General features: G+C 36.6%; 4 protein-coding genes across 4 annotated transcripts; 1 reads left to right on the top strand and 3 right to left on the bottom strand.

Annotated features, from left to right (window-relative positions):
- The first annotated feature begins 3,764 nt into the window (after positions 1–3,764).
- Positions 3,765–5,302, top strand: LOC145224041 (uncharacterized). Its single transcript, XM_080090469.1, has 3 exons — positions 3,765–3,944; positions 4,020–4,171; positions 4,240–5,302. The coding sequence occupies exons 1-3, from the start codon at positions 3,852–3,854 to the stop codon at positions 5,201–5,203; spliced, it is 1,209 nt and encodes a 402-aa protein (XP_079946595.1). The 5' UTR covers positions 3,765–3,851; the 3' UTR covers positions 5,204–5,302.
- A 704-nt stretch (positions 5,303–6,006) lies between these two features.
- Positions 6,007–7,409, bottom strand: LOC145224048 (G2/M phase-specific E3 ubiquitin-protein ligase-like). The gene is made up of 5 exons (XM_080090478.1): positions 7,242–7,409; positions 6,846–7,162; positions 6,593–6,780; positions 6,346–6,515; positions 6,007–6,289 (listed from the first exon to the last, which is right to left on the bottom strand). Exons 2-5 carry the CDS (start codon positions 7,012–7,014, stop codon positions 6,040–6,042), a joined length of 777 nt encoding a protein of 258 aa, XP_079946604.1. The 5' UTR covers positions 7,015–7,162; positions 7,242–7,409; the 3' UTR covers positions 6,007–6,039.
- Positions 7,296–8,561, bottom strand: LOC145224050 (uncharacterized). Its single transcript, XM_080090479.1, has 5 exons — positions 8,349–8,561; positions 8,163–8,237; positions 7,583–8,087; positions 7,418–7,512; positions 7,296–7,361 (listed from the first exon to the last, which is right to left on the bottom strand). Exons 1-3 carry the CDS (start codon positions 8,544–8,546, stop codon positions 7,596–7,598), a joined length of 765 nt encoding a protein of 254 aa, XP_079946605.1. The 5' UTR covers positions 8,547–8,561; the 3' UTR covers positions 7,296–7,361; positions 7,418–7,512; positions 7,583–7,595.
- Positions 8,562–15,831: 7,270 nt separating this feature from the next.
- LOC145224047 (uncharacterized) lies at positions 15,832–20,909 on the bottom strand. The gene is made up of 3 exons (XM_080090477.1): positions 18,803–20,909; positions 16,938–17,191; positions 15,832–16,713 (listed from the first exon to the last, which is right to left on the bottom strand). The coding sequence occupies exons 1-3, from the start codon at positions 19,155–19,157 to the stop codon at positions 16,531–16,533; spliced, it is 792 nt and encodes a 263-aa protein (XP_079946603.1). The 5' UTR covers positions 19,158–20,909; the 3' UTR covers positions 15,832–16,530.
- Between the last annotated feature and the right edge of the window lie 310 nt (positions 20,910–21,219).

Raw genomic sequence — 21,219 nt, forward strand, 5'->3', positions numbered from 1 at the left:
TAATATGAGATCTTGCGAGTGTTAAGCAAAAATTAGATGGACAAAGGAGTTTTATATGACAAAAAGTGGTTATTTACTTCATTTTCACGTAACAAACAAAGGCGATTTTTCGCGCACTATGTTAATATTGATTTAGTCTTGTTTGTGACGTAATAAAATGCCTTTGAAACATTCCCACGCAAAATGATCTTACGAAGCTAAATTTATTCTGTATGTTGTTGTGGGAATGCTTTCGAAAGGAATAAATTAACTTTTAGTTGGTAACTGGAAAGTTTTGTTTTGCCCAGGTATTTTAAATTTCATCGCAAAGTGCTCGAAAAAATGTTAAGAGACCGTTTAGACAAAAAATTAAAAAAGTTTGAGAACCACTGGTTTAATGCAACGTAGTATAAGCCATAAACGACTTCTATATAATTTAGATTTGATGAAACATTAACCATTCGGCGATAGTAATCAAAGTCTTTTTGTTCACATTCAACGTAAGATGTTGGCCTTCATGCTCTTGCTGCTGTCAAACCAATATCCTACTGGTTTTACTTTAAACCGCATAAAACACATATTTGCAACACCTACTTGAATTTATTAACAATGAAATAACAAGTTTTGTACAACGCGCTGTGGAAACAAAATATCAAACAACCACAAAATAAATGAGAATTGTCATTTAGATAGAAACTAGTCGTTATTCTATATTATTTCAAACCCGACAAAGCGCAGGTTTCAATACATTTTTTTAAAAATCCTCTTAGTTTTGACTAATTCAAAGAACTTGCAACCAAACTGTTAAGCTGCCGACAAACCAAATATTAAAACTGATTTGAACTGATTTGTTTGTGTGACTTCAAGATATATATAATGGTCAAATGTGCCTTGAGCAAAAAAGGTTCCTTTTTCTAAAACAGCTCTCGTGCTGTCACCATGGCAACCGATGCTGAAGAAATCGCCTTTTCTTTTGACTACTAGCATTGTCGGTGTTTGTTGCATGACGTCAGTGCATTTGGAGGGAGAGCTTGTAAAAAACTTAGACCAGAGGCGGGGAACCTGCGGCCTAAAGGCCACATGCGGCCTTTTAAGGCATTAAGTGCGGCCTTCGATATCAAAAGACATTTTAGGATGTTGATATTAGGAATTGCACCAAGCGCTGAAAAGTAGACAGAAACGTTGTTTGTATCTTTATTCCTCATTACTATTTGATCAGTTCTGGGCCAGCGGTTTTTGGTGTACACATAGTGGTACACATAGCGATTTCCTGTAGAACTACGAACGACCAAGGCTCTGCAATCTTAATTGTGTTGCAAAAGAACAATTGTTTGCGCCATAATCGAATATCTTAAACTCGTCTGTGATGTCACAAGCTGCTCTTAGATTATTGATATTTGTAACAAGCGAGTTTCTGGGTTAAATAAATCCTGAATGTTGCAGTTAAGGTGGAAATGTAACAAGGAATTTTATTTAGCTTGGGCCGCAAGTCCCACAACTCTACAAGGGAATAGCGAAACCACCATTCTGTAAAGTCAAAAAGTTTGAACACCACTGACCTTGGCCTGAGAAATAGTCCATGCAGCCTAAACGAGTGTCGATAAACAGTTTGGTGGCCTTTATAAACAAAAAGGTTCCCCACCCCCTGACAATCTTCAAAACCGTAAAAAATGTCCAAATACATTGTGTTTCTATGTATTTTCCTAGTAACACTTTTGCAATTTTAAACGTCATAAATGTTTGCAACAAAAGCAATTTGTGACATTTTAAAGTTTGTGTGAATTATGGGAAAATAATCCAGTGTGTCGTAAATTGCGGAAATATAACATTAACGTAAACAGCTAAATAATAAACCAAATTAGAAACATTGCCTCGATTGAACTGCGTTACACTTTTGTTGAAAAAACAAAGTTAAACAAACAAAGTTGCACTTGAACCCCGCATGCAGTACATTTTATATCGATTGTTATTTAATGAAGCAAAATCCATTTCTTGGTTTCATCAGGCAAACTGAAAATAAGCCAGAAATGATCTAATCAACAAGTCAACCACTAACAAACCAGGAATTCTTGCACCACCTTTAAGGAGTAAACATGAGTTGCAAAGGACGCGGTAACAAACAGTGGCTTGCTTCATGTCGAACTGGCACGTGAGAACCGATTGTTTGTTTGGAGAAAAACTTATTTATTGCAAGAACCGCTTCGTTCCCAGGAACCCAGTGGGAAATGTTGGCCTTGTAAATAGCTTGTGTCGACAAAACGGCGCCAGTTTTCCACATTGAAAATGTCGGCCAAAGTTTTGTGCTGCTTTGGGCTCATTAGTAGTCCCAATGCTGCATCCGAAAACGTCATAACACCTGGTACGGAAACAATGTTGATCTGTGTCCCATGCCCATGACGCCAAAGCGACGCCAGTCTCCCACATTGCAAATGTCGGCCAAACTTTTGTGCGGCTTTGGGCTCATTAATAGTTTAACTGCTGCATCCGAAAACGTCATAACATCTGGTACGGAAACAATGTTGATCTGTGTCCCCATGTCCATGTCGACAAAACGGCGCCAGTTTTCCACATAGAAAATGCCGGCCAAACTTTTGTGCTCCTTTGGGCTCATTAATAGTTTAACTGCTGCATCCGAAAACGTCATAACATCTGGTACGGAAACAATGTTGATTCGGGCCCATGTCCATGACGCCAAAACGGCGTCAGTCTCCCACATTGCAAATGTCGGCCAAAGTTTTGTGCTGCTTTGGGCTCATTAATAGTCCCAATGTTGCATCCGAAAACGTCATGTTATCTGATACTGAAATATGTGGTGAATGTCGATCTGTGTTTCCATGCCCGTGTCGACAAAACACTTTTGGTATTTTTCAAGTTGCTGATGCAAACAGACTCAAATTTTTCTGCTAAAGAATGTGGAATTTGCTTTCAAAAGTATTTTAATAAAACTAATAGGACCGTTGCAATTAACACAGTCCAAACTCTCAACCCGTGGTTCAGAAACGTTTTTGCGAGTTTGAAAGACTGCAAGATTAATAAAAACAATACCAAGTTTAATTTATTAGCTTGAAACAAGGTTGCTACTATGCCATAGTACTAAACCAGGAATCATTGGCACGCAGAAAAATTTATAATTATGGCTTTACCTGTCCTTGCGGTTACGTCAATTCTCGCTCATTGGCTGCAGTTACACTGTACTTAACGGTAACAACAAAAATCCTACATTACCTGGCTTAAAAATATAAACACAAAAGCATTACACAGACTTCTTAGAAGTTTGTTATTGGCGAGCTGTTGTAAGGGTATTTATCTGGGAAATCCCCCAAGTTTTGTGGGGAAACCACCAAATTAGCGGAAAAGCATCTTAGTTGCAAAATTATTTCTTCATATCATAGAATGTTTAAACATTTAATTTTCAGCTCGAACGGATTTAGAAAATTAAACCGCATTGTTTTGCAGAAAAATCTTATTTTGTCAAAGTTATTAAGCATTTTTATGGTTTAGCCTGTGGTGCATTGGATTAAGAATGCCGCATGTAATTTTGATTGACTTTTGTGTTTGTTGCCGAAAATCTATGGGGCGCCGTTGTCGAAAAAATTAAGTTGCCGCAACTTAATTTTTTCGACAACGGCGCCTTAAGGCCGTTTTGAAAACAAACAAAAAACTTGCAAGATAGCTAACTTGCGTCGCAAGTTACCCGGTGCATTGTGGGAAATCTCCATACATTTAGATATGAATTAGCTATCTTGCGGCAACTTAGCGTCGCAAGATGGCTATCTTGCGGCAACTTAGCGTCGCAAGATGGCTATCTTGCGGCAACTTAGCGTCGCAAGTTACCCGGTGCATTGTGGTTGTACATTTATTTTCGGCAACACATGTACATGTGGTCATACGATGGACTGCTTAATGGAATTTCGATACCCACACATTTTTGGCTTGTACGAAGACTTAAAAGAACATCTGAAAAGGTAGGCAGTTATTTGTAGTTTTTGAACTATTTTAATTTATTAGCTTTTTAAACTATTTACTTTTTATGCATGTAGGGACGCCATCGTAAGAATGTTGATGTGGAACACCTAAGAGAATTTTTAACTCTGAGAATAAAACCCAGTGTGATTTGTCGCTTGCTTGACATTTCAAGACCAACACTGAAAAAAGTGATAAATGAATCTAATCTGTCCATACCTACTTACAGGTATTGTTTTTTAAAACTTAAGTAAGGTTACCCTTATGTGAAGGACTACTTATATCTATTTTTTCCAGCTCAATTTCGGATCAAGAACTTGACACTACACTAAGAAATTTAAAAGAAAAACATCCCTCATCTGGTGAAGTGATGGTAAATGGACATCTTAAAGCACAGGGCATTTTCATTCAAAGAAAAAGGCTTCGGCAAAGTTTGCACAGAGTTCATGAAGAGGGAATAAGAGCGCGGCAACTGACTACAATTGCTAGAAGGAAATATTCTGTTCCCTGTCCGAATTACATTTGGCATATAGATGGTACCCACAAGTTGATTCGATGGAAGTTTGTGATTCATGCTGCAATTGATGGGTACAGCAGGTTAATTACATACTGTCACCGCGCTGACAATAATAGGTCAGGGACTGTATTGAAATTGTTTGAAGATGCTGTGGCAAAATTTGGCCTGCCACTAAAAGTAAGAAGTGATTATGGTGGTGAAAATGTTCAAGTCTGGAGGTATATGTATGAAAGAAGACTTAACAGTAAATGTGTGATTGCAGGAAGTTCAGTGCATAACCAACGAATTGAAAGACTTAACAGAGACATCAATTCACAAGTTGTAAATCGATTTCACAATGAATTTACATACCTTGAGGATTCAAACTTTTTGGATGTTACAAGTTTGATAGAGCTTTTTTGTGTTCATTTTGTATATAAAGATGTCATAAATAAAAGGCTGGCAGAGTTTGTAGAAGGTGCCAACCATCATTTACTCTCCACTGAGAACTATTATTCCCCTTTACAACTTTTTCACATGAACCGTCACCTATTGCAGCTTCAAACCTTAAACCCATGTGATGAGATTGAAGTTGATGACATAACATATCCCAGTACTAACAATGTTGATGTGGATACTGATTGGTTACAGTTGCCAGAAGATGTGAAACAAAGCCTGAGTGAAGCAATAACCCAAGAAAGTGACAACATTGATAAATATAAATGTGCTGTTCGATTTGTCAACAACTATCTTGCAGAACAATAAATGCTGCTTTTTCTTTTCTGCTCATTTTTGTCACATGTGCTGATTTTTAATGCTTTTATTATGGCAATGTGAAAAGAAATAAATCGGATAATACTTTGAGCTTGGAACTGATACTGCAGCAGGTGGAATATGAGAGTGGCAAGCAATATGACAATAGGGACAGTGGCACATGAGGTGACAGTGTGTGGCATTGCAAGCAGAACAGTGAAGAGGTATATTATACATTTGTTTAAGGATACACAAATACTAATGCCATGGTTTTTTACAGTGACTTTTAACAGCAATAAACTAAAAACCTGGTTATTCAAAAGGACATGAAATTCACAATGAAATATTGACACAACATCCAATTAAAATAAGTTGTGTAAATATGTTTTGTAGTGGATAAAAAAGGACAATCACTTACATGTAGCTAAAATAATCACAATCAAGAGGTAAAGCAACTTCATATAAAAATAAATGTAGCAGAATTTTAAAATTGCTTGGTCATGTACATTTTCATTGACACATATGAGATACAATATACGGTTCAGTACAATGGTATACTTTTTTTCATGCTTTAAACTCGGCCAAACCCAGGTGAATTGCATATGCCAAATTCCATTTTACTTTTAAAAGCTTCATAATCATCATGCTGCAATGGAATGCTTAAAATATTGGAACATGTATTTGCAAGGGGAAAATGAGACAATTCAGTAAATTGAAGAGTAGGTGGTGGTGAAAATCCTAATGGGGGTATTTCATCTGCCCCAGTGGCAAAAATTAGGATACCTTGAAGCGAGCATTCAGAATCATTTTCTGTAATGAAAAATATTTTAAGATAATACACACAACAATCAATATAACAAAATATTAGTCAAAGTACCTCCCACTTCATCTACAAAGTGTCTCCACCAGCTTAGCACCAGGTTTTCCCTATGTCTTTTGTTGCTTCCAGATTCAGATAATTTTGGGGAAAACATTGCTATAATTTTATTTCCTGAAAGCGGATCACTGCAGTCATTTGCAATAAAAAGCATTTTAAATGCATTTGGTGTATTTTTCATTTGCTCCAAGAGGCCAGTTTGGTTTAGGCCTAAACTAAACCTAAAAATAAACAAACCTTATTGAACTTGCAAATGACAATTTTGATTGTAACAAACCTGTGAAGTGGTTCTGACTTGCCTTCTGTGTAAAACTTCATTGCAGTCTTTATAGTTTCATTTTTACCCGTTAAATTTGTGCAATGTGTGTGGCAACCAGCTAATTTCAAAAAGTTAAATGAATCCATCAAGCAATCATTCGGTTCATCAAGGGATATTGCATCTTGTATCTGCATAAGCAAAACAAGTTAACTATGTAACAAATACACACATATATACAAACAGGAAATGATGAAAATTGCTTTACCTTCTGAACCTGAGAAATATATTCACAACCAATATCAGTCATATCCGTTAGAGCCTCCATATAGTCCCTCGGGAGATTTAGAATTTGACTGTACAAAAGCTTAGAAAAACATTTTGGACCTGGGCCACCATGCAGTAGTGTGAGAGATATGAGAGTTCCGTAGATGTAATACAAATCTTTAGCAACAGCTAGATAAAAGAATACACATGAAAATGCTATGTTGTAAAAAATGTTTAAGTATTTAAAGTATTACCTATCGGATTGTGAGTAAGAAATCTTTTATTTTCTTTTCCTTCGAAAATTATACTGTTCGTAATTGCATGCATTACCAGGCGCAAAAATTCTCCAGTTGGACCTCCAGCATCCACTGCTCCTTCAAATTGGCCATTTTCATCACTGAACTCAACACTAATACTGGCCATTGGTTTAAAAAATTTGCGTTTGACAGTTCGCACAGCCCCATCTAATATGTTTGACCTAATAACATGAAACTTGTTGACAGCTGATTCATCAATTTGTTCTTGCAAAGTTTGTAGGCACTGTTCTGCGATGACATTGTTTTCGGATTTCCTGCAATGTAAATATTCGTTGGTGGCAGTGTACATTATTGACAAAAATTAAAGGAAATATAAATACATATGTAACTGACTCTGATATGGATGGTTCTCCAAGCAAAGATTCTTGAATGGCCTGCTGGATGTCCCCATCACTGTCATCACTCGAACAATTAAATTCTTCATTGCAACTCGCAATGAGATTGACATACTCACTACAGAAAAAAGATTTAACTTGCAAATTTGTTATGTATTTCTGTATTTTTTCTACTTGTAAATTGAAGATTCTGCAGTGGTTTCAGAACATTCATTTGATGTATCTTCTAAAACATTGCCTTTTGAACTGTTGGAAGTATCATTGCATTCCTAAAGAATGAAGTTTAATATATTAGGTTAATGTACAAAAGAATAAATGGCAATTGTAAAACTAACATACTATGTCACAATGGTTAATTGCAATTTCCACAGTTTTGATTGCAAGATGATCCTTTGTGCAGATATATATTTTTAGTATTTAATGCAAGCACTGCTCTGGCATTCCACATAAAGTTATCATCCACTGCTGCTTTTGTCAGTAAATTAAGGCCTGGTTTGTGCACCAAGAAGTCAAAAGCAGAAAAATGTGAAAAGCATTCTCCAAAAGCGTTGATGATTGCTGTTTTCATTTCAGTCATGTTCCATGCATTGTTAATTTGCAAAACATGGTGCAAACCCATTGTTTTTAATTTGTTTTGGCATCTTGGTATAGCCATAAACCATTCACCATTCATTATTTGTATTGTTTGGGAAAACTCTTGAAGTGGTATGCACACCACAGTCCTTGAACAGTGCCGTTGTTTTTGTTTATTTTTAAGAGATAGTTTACGACCTCCTTTGATTGCAGTTGGTGTGTATCTTTTTCCTGTGTATGAATTAAATGGACGGAAAACTTTCTTTCGCTCCTATTGAAACAGGCAAAAACCATGTATAATATTTTTTACATGTATCCAAATACAAATGTAAACATGCAAGCTTACAGGTTGAAATTCATCATCACTATCTGTTAGAGTGGAATGACTTGGTTCATTTTTGTCATTATCCAAAGTTGGATTCTGCCAATACATCACAAATATCATATAAAGCAAAAGCATTTTGGCGCAGGAACCCCAGGTATAAACAGATACAAACATGCTTAGCAATCTATAGCATGTGATTTTACATACATTATTTGTCTGCCTTGTCCCCTGGTGATGCACCTGTCCACTTTTAGCACTAACGCGTCCGGTTTGTTGCCTTGATAGTGTAGTAACAACTGAAGTCAACTGATTTACAACTTCTTGCAAGTCTAATTGCGCGTATTTATCGTTGGATTCCATCATACAATCCAAACCGCTATTATTATGTATTATAGCAGAATACATACGCACTCAAGTGCAATGAAAGGATATGAATGAGCAAAAGGATTAAACATCATATTTCGCGGGTATTACAACCACGTTGCTGGAACCAGTTTCAGTTTCCCACAATGCACCGGGTAACTTGCGTCGCAAGATAGCTAAGTTGCGGCAACTTAGCGTCGCAAGTTACCCGGTGTATTGTGGGAAATTCATATCTAAATGTATGGAGATGTCCCACAATGCACCGGGTAACTTGCGACGCAAGAAAGCTATCTTGCGGCAACTTAGCGTCGCAAGTTACCCGGTGTATTGTGGGAAATTCATATCTAAATGTATGGAGATGTCCCACAATGCACCGGGTAACTTGCGACGCAAGAAAGCTAAGTTGCGGCAACTTAGCGTCGCAAGTTACCCGGTGTATTGTGGGAAATTCATATCTAAATGTATGGAGATGTCCCACAATGCACCGGGTAACTTGCGACGCAAGAAAGCTAAGTTGCGGCAACTTAGCGTCGCAAGTTACCCGGTGTATTGTGGGAAATTCATATCTAAATGTATGGAGATGTCCCACAATGCACCGGGTAACTTGCGACGCAAGAAAGCTATCTTGCGGCAACTTAGCGTCGCAAGTTACCCGGTGTATTGTGGGAAATTCATATCTAAATGTATGGAGATGTCCCACAATGCACCGGGTAACTTGCGACGCAAGAAAGCTAAGTTGCGGCAACTTAGCGTCGCAAGTTACCCGGTGTATTGTGGGAAATTCATATCTAAATGTATGGAGATGTCCCACAATGCACCGGGTAACTTGCGACGCAAGAAAGCTAAGTTGCGGCAACTTAGCGTCGCAAGTTACCCGGTGTATTGTGGGAAATTCATATCTAAATGTATGGAGATGTCCCACAATGCACCGGGTAACTTGCGACGCAAGAAAGCTATCTTGCGGCAACTTAGCGTCGCAAGTTAGCTAAGTTGCGGCAACTTAGCGTCGCAAGTTAGCTAAGTTGCGGCAACTTAGCGTCGCAAGTTAGCTAAGTTGCGGCAACTTAGCGTCGCAAGTTAGCTATCTTGCCGCAACTTAGCGTCGCAAGTTAGCTATCTTGCCGCAACTTAGCGTTGCAAGTTAGCTAACTTGCTGCAAGTTAGCTATGTTTCGTTGCAGGTTAGCTATCTTGCTGCAACTTAGCTATCTTGCGGCAACTTAATTTATTCGACAACGGCGCCCCATAAAAATCAGCCAAAACTTCTAAAACGGATTTGATAATTTGTTTTTTATTTATTAATACGCAGGAGTGCTACTTTGTCAGCTTAGGAGATTTAGCGTTTGCGTAATGGCCCAAGATAAAATTGCTAAATGATCTTTACCTAAAATAAAGTGTGCTAAGAAAAATGGCCCACTTCACCACATTACACAGGCTGCGTTGCAGGGGGAATTTTATCAATGACACCGCTACTCTACATGAAGGCGTTTAAGCACAAAACAGATAGGATTGCATTTTGCTTTAAAAGTTTCATGAACCACCCTGTCATGGAACAAACAGTTGCGTCTTTATGGATGGACTCAAAGGACAGAACACAGTGATACCATGTTGATTAGCTAAACGCTCTAACCATCACTGTTTCTTTTAAGCTGATTTGCTGATCGAAATTTAAAACCATTTTGTTTTTGCAGGCCTCTCTATTACTTGATGTTATTGTCTTGTATCAATTTGCCATGACTCAGTAAATCTGTGCCTTGCTGCAACTTTGAAAGGTATTTATCGCTTACCATTTGTGTGATCAAACATAAAAGATTTTTCTCTGCTTAGTGTAGAATTTTCAGTGAACTTCTTTGCAGCAATAACAATTTCTTAGCTTTGAAACTAATAGCATTTTTGTTCCAACCTAATATTTATTGCAGCAGAATATTGTCATTAGTTTGTATTTGGCAATATCAGTTGTTGTTTAGTTTTGCAGTTATTACAATCATAAATGTGTTTTGGTTTTTCGTTTTAGTGGGTTTTGTTTTACAAGTTTACTGTTTATTGCTGGTGTTAGACTTAAGGATGCATTAAATATATGTATAGAACAATATGTATGTATAGAACAATTTTTTTGCCATTATTAATTGACTATATTTCCTCTTTTGATCCAGATAACAGTATTACATCATTCAATCAAAAAAGTACTCCAGTGATCCTGATGACTAATTAACAAAGAAACAACACCAATAATTTACAAGGTACTGAATTTGATTTGTTGTTTTCCATGTTAGGAGTATTCAAGTGTAGATGTAAACAAACAGTATATTTACCCACATTAAAAGGCTTGTGCCAAAACCGAACCAATAGTCACAAGGCTGAATCATTTAGGCCAACAAAAACGTCACTATATCATTAGTATCAACCTGTTTTCTAAAATAGTTTTTTTTATGTTTCATTTTACAACAAATTTTTGTACAATTTTTTTTGGCCATGAAAATTTATTGTCTACTTGATTTTACTAGTTGTACTGTGTTGTTTTTTTCACATACAAATTTTTATTATTATTTTTTACGCAGATCACAAAAATATTGTGTTGATGTCAACGAATTAGATCTGGAACCAGTGAAACAACCATTTACAGTTTGGATGATTTTGTAAAAACGTAATGGGTGTGAAGGCCTGGATCAAAAACTAAGGTGGGCATTAAGAAAAAGCAAAAGACCAAACTGATTTATTGCATTGTTGGGTGTGACAAAAAATATCCTTGAACCCCTTGTTTAAAGCAGTGTTTCTGTACCACTATCATAGATCCCTAATATTTTGTCATCCGTTTCACGTTAAAAGTAGCCATTGTTGTGAAAACAATTGTTCAAAGTGCTTATGTTCAGCATTTAAAGGAATATAAATGCTAGTGCCTCTATTCCGGATATGCCGATGAACACCATGAAAACCACTAGTGACTAGTCTAATGGTTTATACAGGCAAATCTGGTTCATTGGATGACCAATTTAGTCATAAGCTGCTGTTTTATTTTCATGCAAATAAACAGATTTTGCATTCAACTAGTATGCAATTAACCATATTTGTCATACATTTATTATATCACATTTACGAATTTTTGAGCTGAAGTTCTTCTAGGATATGTTTTTGGTATTTATGGGTCCCCTTCCCTGAAGGGGACACATATTGTTTTTGTCTATATTTTTTTTTTCTTTTTTTCTTTTTTTTTTCTTTTTTCTTTTTTTCTTTCTAACGCAGATTTGTTCCCACGTTTTGGTCAAGAAAGAATGGTTCAAACTTTTTCAAATTTACACACATTAAAGATATTGGTCTAAAGATGGTCCATGTAAATTTTGACCCCGTTTGATCGCCCGGTTCACCCACAGGCCCCCAAAACGTGAAATTTTTAGCGCGGCTATTGTTCCCACGTTTTGGTCAAGAAAGAATGGTTCAAACTTTTTCAAATTTTCACACCTTGCAGATATTGGTCTAAAGATGGTCCATGTGAATTTTGACCCCGTATGACCCAGAGGTTCACCCATAGGCCCCCGAAACATAAATGTGTCTAACGCCCGTTTTGGTCAAGAAAGACACTGTAGGCAGAAGTACCAAGAGAGTAACTCACTGGTTTACGATAGCGGGAGGGCTCAGCTTGACGTCGGACAGACGTTTTACGAGACGTCGTTTCAGTGATTAGAAATCAGCTGTTTTGCACAGCAATGCTATGTCGTTTTATTAAGTGGTCACTCACATTTTCAGTTTTGGCGAAGGTTTTACACCTATGACGTGATTTAAACCTAATAACCGTGCTTCGGTTTTGTATATGTCAAGAAAAAACTTTGTTAATAAAAGTTAAGATGAAAAAATTAACTTGAGTTTTGCCAAATAAATGTTTTTTTAAATGCTCGTTGTCAGGTTGGCTGCCGCATGATCACGGGTTACTTAAGGTCAACTAGTCGGTATTACAAACACAGCTCAGAACTTTCTTCATAACGTAGCGTTTTTTGACAATCAATTAAGGAGTCAATACTCAAGGCATTTATAAATTAGGCTTAACAGTATTGTTGAACACGAATGACGGCGTGCTATTGAAAACGGTGTCAAAAGGTCAAACAGTCGTTTGGCGTGTGCACCCTGAGAGGTTACTACTGGTCAATGGTACTCGTTTTGCGAAACAAAGTTAAATGAAAAACAATTTGTTATGTATACACTTGTAGCAAATTGCTTTTTAATTTAAAGTGTCTGTAACACAACTGTTACAGCTTTCTAAAAAAATTGTGTTCAAAACCTGACCTTGGAGGACTATATCTGGGTCAAAGCAAGAGATTAGATTTAAGTCTTTGTTACGTTTTTTTAATTTTGTAATTACATGACAATAATAGTGCAAAAAGAATACGAACAATTTTTTTTTATGCTTTCTAAAAATTTGTCCTTAAGAATGTAAAAATCACCGCAACATTTGTTTACTGTAAATCCGCACAAACGTGCATGTGGGGACCCATCAGTTTTTGTTTACAAAAACAATCATATGTGTAGATCAAATGATGTGTATAGTTAATTGGTAAATATCGTATAGAATATATAAAATGGAAGTATATCAGAAAGCCACTCTTCTAGTTCTATCAGTTTTTACTGTTTTGTTTTAACATTGGCCTTTGCATTTCAGACCATGCACCCTCCAAACTCAATTGAACTTGATGCAAGTGTTACTCATCTCAGACCAGCATATCTTGCAACAAAGTATAAAGCACAAACCTTACTATGGTCGAGCAGTAAAAGACAAATTTTACTACAGATGTAGCAAAACATAACAGGGCTTCTCAAACTGTGGGTCGCAAAATATAGTTTTGAGGTTACAAAACATCATGTGTTATTATGTCAGTGTCACAATAAATGGTATACAGGGGAGTAAATTTATTCTTTAAACATCATTCACGTGTATAGGCTATACCCAATGGGTCACGTAGAATTTGCTTTTCTAAAATGGGTTCGCAGAGCAAAAAAGTTTCAGGAGCCCTGGTTTGGAAGACCTCTTCATATTTAAAGCATACAAAAGCATTTGTAAAAACGTTGGGTATTGTTAATTTGTTGATCATATGCGACTTTTTTACGCCAAACTAATCCCACGTAATATCTGTTATTTCATGTAAAAATAGCGAATTCAACTTGAGCTCTCGGGGCCATCTAGCGGGGAGCGTAAAATCTTTTTTATGTTTGTTGTTTTCCCCCAAAATACTCAAAAATGAGTTTTTACCTGACAACGAAAAACGCTGCCCAATTTTAACGCTTCTCGTTGTTGTAGCGAGTTCATGAACTCACGAAATTCGAGTCTTGTTCCAAGAGAGAAGCGGTTTCGCAGAGAAACAAATCACTCGAGTTCCTTCGCTGACCGAAAGTTGTTTCGGCAGATTTGTGTCGTAACAATCACTTGCCCCACCCACTGCCACACCTTTTTGAGAGCGCACGTGATCAAACAACATTTAAACATGGACAATGCTACCAAACGTATTTCCCAACAGTTTTTCACTTCTAAAACGAAACTTACAAGTAGTTGCATTAGCACAGGCGTGTCCATCTCGAAAACACCGCCGTGCCGATTTTGGTTTTGAAATATGCTCGCGTGCCGCAACGTTTGGTACTTTTTCCAAATCATGTCTTAAACATCTTAACGGTATGGATTCAATCCGAAAACATGTGAAGCCCTTTTAATTAATTAGAAAAAAAATATGTCGTCCAATGCGAGTAAACTTGTTTATGATGCACCAGAAACCTTTCATTCCGTTTATGCGACACAAGATACAAATAGTTTGCAACGGGGGTCCAAAAAGAACAATTTAATTAGTGGGTTTGTGTAACATTGATACTGATATCTTTACTTAATTTAGAATAAAGGCCAAGAAGAACCAATAGAAAAAAAATTATTTGCCTGACAAATCCTTCTGTATACCACTTGAAAGTGCAAAAGCTTGCGTGCCATTTTCAAATGCTCTGCGTGCCACTTTTGGCACGCGTGCCACGTGTTGGACACCCCTGCATTAGCAGAAACACAAATTGGAAGAAATAGAAGCATGGCATCTGAAAGCATACGCAAGGTGTCGTACGCGAGCACGTAAAACCTGTTAACAACTGATTTGCATCGTATCATTCTAAACTAGAGAAGCCGGGAGTTTGTTATTGCGGGTCGCGAACATTCTGTTGTGCACGTTTGCGTTTCAAAATTTATTTGAAGTTTGTGTGAAGACGAAATAGAATCAGCAGAAGTAATTATAGGTCAGTAATTAAGGTATTGTCTGTCCATTTTATTTTGGAGCCACATGGTACCTTATAAGTTACACATCACATTCATAAGGACTTTGTGCAAGGCATTTAGTTGTTTTTTTGGTTATTTAAAACACTGTTGCTTATTCCTGTATCAGTTGGTTTTGTTACAAATATTTTAATTTATCTAATATTAGAGGGTGTATTTTGTAAGAGTGAACAATTCGTCATCCATTGGAAAGTCCCCATTAATTTGCCTCCTGTATTCAGGGCTGCCACTCCTTTTTTCTCAAGATCTTGGGATTTCAGTGCTGAGCTCGGGATCTTGGGAAAAACTATTCGAACCTTGGGATTTTTTGAAATTATCCGTTAAAGGTTCAATTAATAGTTGTTGCGAACAAAAATTATCATTTTGCAAAAATCATCTTTTTATGTAACTATTTGCATTACAGTGGTTCATCAATTTTGTGTTCGAAGCCGTGTAAGTTGATTGCAATTCCCTGTCAAAACTAGTGAGTCAGGCCAGTACTACGATATATCATGTGCCAGTAAAAAAATGTTTTTGTATTTTTCCGGTATTTCTTAGCGTCTTTTCAAAGGTACATGATGGCTGGGACCTGGTTTAACTATAAAGATTATGTGGCCTGCGCCAGCTAGGATTTAAACTGTGTATTTGCCATTTTTCGGTTATCTTGGGATTTTTGGCCTAACCTTAGGATTTTTGGTCAGTGAACCTTGGGATATCTTAAAATTCTCAGTGGAAGACTTGGTTCAGAGCAGTGATTTTAAAAAGCAGTTTACCTGTACTTGCTTATTACACCTAAGGTTTCTATAACACATTTGGTGGTTTGCCAAATAATCTTTAAGTACATTTTTCGTGAGAATTAACAACACGATCAAAGGGGCTCTTATACCATCGAGTGTAAAAAAGAATGTGAAATTTAGAGTTTTATTCCGGTGTGATATTAATAACCGTTTTTAAGGCGTATAAATGGTCAAGAGGTTTAGTATTTTTGATGATGAATTTAAACGCAGCATTTAATGTAGAATTGAAACATTGATCTACTTTTTGTTCACATTCAACGTAAGATGTTGGCCTTCATGCTCTTGCTGCTGTCAAACCAATATCCTACTGGTTTTACTTTAAACCGCATAAAACACATATTTGCAACAATGACTTGAATTTATTGCTTAACAATGAAATACCAACAAGTTTTGTATAACGCGCTGTGGAAGAAGAATTAAACAAACACACAATATAAATGTGAATTGTCGTTTAGATAGAAGCTTGTCGTTACTCCATTATTTCTCCTCACATCCCAAACTCGTTATTTTTCTACTCCAGCGCCAAACCCGATACAGCGCAGGTTGCAATACATTTTGAAAAAGATTTAGTTGTGACAAAGTTATACCTTTATCATGTCAACAAACTTATGTACATTCAGGTCGGTTAAAACGAAAACTCGATGAACAAGAGAAAATTGTGATATTTTTGGTGCGATTATACATTTTCAAAATTTTTTTTTAGATTTACAAAATAGTGTTTGTGACAAGGTTATACAGGTATAATATCAACACACATATAAACATTCGGATTAGATAAACAATAACCCGGCAAAAAATTTGGATTTGATAATTTCGGTGCGATTATTTAACTTGGTTTGCCTGAAAGCAACAATCCTTTCAAGCACATATAAGTTTAACAATGATGTCGGTTTTAATCAATTTCTTACAGATAAAAGCGTGTAAATATTTTATTGTTTCTTCAAAACAGCTTGAAAGTTAATTTACAGGCGACAGAACGGCAGAGGGCCTGACCAACTCTCGGTATTTGTGTGCATCCCGGTGTATTTTGCAGACCGTGTAGGTTTGGTCCCCACAAGCCATTTGATACCAGGTTTGTTGTGAGGTTGGCCGGGAAACCATCGTGTATAAACACTTCCGCCTGTGGAGCTCACAACATTTCCATTCTAAACAAATAAACGTTGATTAGCCACAACATGAACGCGGCTAATCTATGTATTCACGACAGGCTTAATTGAATAATTTGTTTATACTAAACATCTAATTATACGATTACCAAAGTTAAACAATTATCGCATTCACGCTGCTCTGATTTTAAGTATTTTAATAATTTAAATTTTTTTGTTTGTTTTTATTAACATTGTATCCTTCACAATAAATTGCCGCTCACCGTGTAACTTGATGCCAACCACACTTCAACATAATCGATGGTCGGTCGATCAACGTACATCAGCCAAGCTTTCTGTATGTATTTGTATAGAACATTATATTGTTCTTCAGTCTCTATGTCAACCAATGTGGCTCCGTATGAACGACAAACATTTGCAGCTGCCGACTTTCCACCGTGACCACCGTGTGTTGCAACAATCCATGGTAGCCAGTAGCAATGATTTCTGTACACGACTCCTGCACATATTCTTTGTTCTGCCAATAGAAAGAAATTTCACCTTTACAAATAATTATTTTGTTAGAGTGGCGAACTTATTGGTCTGTTTGTGTCAATGTTGTTGCAACTGCGCTAAATTTGAGGTAATTTGAGATTTAGAGGAAGTTTATTCGCACGATATTGCGCCAAACTATCAATGATGGTTACTAGCTTCAATAGTTAAAAGTTTATGACGTCAAACATGTAATTGTTATTCAGTGAATGCTTTTTACTGTTACGCACAATACGATTATGTTACAATGGCTTTTAAATGCTTTAAGTCAGGGATGGGCAAACTTTTCAGTACAAGGGCCGCATTTAAATGTTTTCAATGTTATGACGGCACAGTATATATAAATCAAAATATTAACATAGTGTATTTCCAGCTAAACACAAATACGTTTGTTGTCACTTCATTAATCGTACAAACATTGGTTAAAACGCAACAATTGTAATTGTTTCAAAATAAACTGGCATTTGTCGCAACATACGCTAGTGAGCGGTAGCGAGCTGGGCCGCCACTTTGGGTTTGTAACACTCGGGGCCTATGGGCTACACTACGTATTTTTGTTAATAAATTCTATGCACCAAGCCACCAGGGCTGCCACTCTAGATATTTTGTAGCTAGATCTAGACAGTTTTGGTTAAGGCTAGATGTAAAATTTGGAATCTAGATGATGGCTATAAATCTAGATAGTTTTTTTAACGTTTGCAAAGACCATAGGAATAGTACAAGTCTACAAACGTTCCACCCCGATAACCACAAAAGCCTCAACGTTATAATGTTATAACTAGGGCAATTATTTTCTGCCCTAAAAAACAAAAATTTGTGACCTACAAATTGAATTTCGACAGATTTTAACATTAAAAAGGTTTTTTGTTACGCACAATTCGATTACGTCACAATCACCGTTGAGTGCTTTAATGATAATTAGGGCGATTATTTTTTGACTACTCAAAAAAAATCCAAAAATTGTCAAAATTTTAACATAGGTCAAAAATTGTCAAAAATTTTACAATACGTCGAAAAATGTCAAAATGGTTTACAAAGCCAATTTTTTTTGCAAAGTCAATTTTTTCAGAAAATCAATTGTTTTTACAAGTCAGGCCTGCTTTTGAGTTCCTGTGTTAATAGATTTTTTTAAATGAAAAAGAAAATTTAAAGCAGGGGTTTGGAAATAATATCGGTGTGAAAAAATATGTATGCGGTAAATAATATGTCGCACAAACTGTTTACAATCCAATAAATAATCCAATAAATACGACATTTGGTTTTGGTGCAAACGTGAAAATTACATCACTATATGCTTTGGGTCTTTGGCACAATAAATTTGGGTCCATTTAAGCGCTCCAGTGTAGTATGACAGTAAAACTTAAAAAATTATTGCTTACTTGGTTACTTTCAATTTAATTTTCCGCTACCAACTTATTTAGGTGCATTTGGTTAAATTTCACTTGTTAAATAAATTGGAGTTATTTAGTTTTGTTCATAAGATTTTTATTTGAGCAATTATTTAATTGTTTTGTCCACAATTATGTAATTAGAATTCGGACTACAGTTTACACTTTTTATGTTATCAATAACAGAAAACATTAGCTGAAAGTCTTACCATTAATTATTTCATGTATACGATTGTCAATTCGGGTCCAATTCGCCGATGGCTGGAGTCCAACCGGCCCGGGTGGTCCCCGTGGGCCCTGCAAACCACGTTTACCCCTTCCACCTTTGACCCCTTGCATTCCTGGGCCTCCAGGTTGTCCCTGGTCACCTTTATCGCCAGGAGGTCCGCGTTTACCTGGCCGACCTGGAGGTCCTCTTAGTGTTGACTGATTCAAATAACTTGAAGGTTGTTGCTCAAACAAACTGTCAAGCGGCCGACAAACCAAATATTTTTGATGGTGGTCATGACAATATGACGCACCAATGATTGTCAAGAGGAAAACAAGCTTAGTTAACAAGTACATCCTGTCTGAAGATTAAACACAACTTGGACATACACGAATTTGTTTAGGACATTACATTTACATCTCCATTTCAGGGATGCTTTATGGCAGGGGTGTCAAACTCGCGAAGCCCTCCAATGCAACCCACGAACATTCAACAACAATTGTAATATTTTGTCAGATTTTTATCTAAATATCATAAATTTTTTATCTAAAACAAATATTTATATGTTATGAAACGATGGTAATTAAACCGTTCCTCAAAGCGTTAAGTTTCAGTCAAGGGTGGACAACCTGCGCCCGTAAACGTGTTCTTTGAAATATATGTACTGGCGGCCGTGATGTAATCAAAACTCATTTGCCAAATATTTTGGATTTTGAAACAGCTCTTTAAATAAACCAATGATTACTCCCTTAGGCTTTTCAATGTATATGGGCTGTAGAGGCAATCTTTTGACCGAATGAGCCAAAATTTCAAATACGAGTAAGATGTTGCAAATATTGTTTTTCTGACTTAAATAAATCAGCTAAAACCGAATATTTCGGGGTTGAGGGGTGAAAAAAATGCGGACCTCAGGGTAGGGGACCCATAAATAAGCGAAACGCACAATTTACCAGTAATAGACCAACCAAACACGTCCTTTCACAGGTATTGTTGCGTTAAAGCTGGGTTACAATTAGTTTTGTTTACGTGTTACCTGTTCAAAAATGGTAACCTGTATATAAGCCTGGAATATTTCACTTACTTCGTGCCATTGAGAATAGCAGAGGCCCTTTAAGAATTGTTGATTTTGCGCCGACACTTTACGATCAGACACGTCAATCAAACGCTCACAAAGCCGTAAGGGCTTCGACTTTAGAGGGGTGGCAAAGGCGCTTTTACAAATGTTGATTTTGCACCGACATTTTACGACCAGACACGTCAATCAAAACGCTGAACGGGCTTCGACTTTTTATTCCAACAAGCGATCTTTGTCATCAACTTTGAAAGTTGAAGGAGATTGTTGCTTCATATTATTTACCTTAAAGTAGATATCCTTTGTGTGGGAATTTAGGTTAAACCTCCAATTTCCTGCCAGCCATAGCCCTACAAACACTCGTGAAATTTAATTAAACTGTCAAGCTGCTGGAATGAACTCTTTTATCACTTTTAATGAAAGGCCGCGGTCAGGTTATGAACATACACGCCAATCAAATGCTTCTATCGTCACGTATCTGACATTTCTTGGCCGAAATTGTCAACTCAATCAGGACAAAAGTTAGACAATGCACATAAGTTTAGTGCGCATTAAGTTGAACCTTTGCATAATTATTTCTGCAAGAAATGCTTTAATTTAGGGATATAATATATACATTTACATTATCTTACTTTTAGGCAAAACTATTTAAGCCACTGCCCCGGTGTAAAGCATTACAACGTCACAACGACATTCACTATTGTTGTGCGGACAAAACCAGCTGAAGGTAACACCATTGAAACAAACATTTGTTTTTGATATTAAAACAAACCATTTGCAAAAACTAACTTAATGTATATGCAAATAAAATTTACCTTTTCGGTTCGAAAAATGTTTTGCCAGCGACCAAATCTTAAAATCCTATATTGCTTCATTACTATACTAGGGAATGTGTTTTCTGGAGAACCGCTTTGGACTTCATGAAATTTAATGAAGCGTTTGAACTTGTGAAATAACTTCTATTATCGCTTTATTAAAAGGCCACACATACGCAATAACGAAACACGTCAATCATTCATACAAGCAACTTCTGGAGTATAAACAAACTTTACAATGTCCATTAAAAGAAGCGAGAAACTGAATTTTTTAAAAAACAAATTTTCAACTAATTTCTAATATTTACGTGTCAACGTTTCCCCGCTTTATTTTCTTACTTTGTTTCTCAGCTTCAAGTTCGCCGGTTTTTGCCGAGGTTCGACAACCTTTTTTGCACTGCGGACTGATTTGAAACTGATTTTTTTGCACATCGGCTTCAACAAACAAGGAACGTTCAGCAATATATTACAACAGCTCATAAATTATTACAACTTTGATTCGATGCGAACCTTCAGTTTGGTTTAAACGAT

Source organism: Phallusia mammillata, chromosome 4 (assembly GCF_965637545.1).
Source record: "Phallusia mammillata chromosome 4, kaPhaMamm4.hap1.1, whole genome shotgun sequence".
NCBI lineage: Eukaryota > Metazoa > Chordata > Ascidiacea > Phlebobranchia > Ascidiidae > Phallusia > Phallusia mammillata.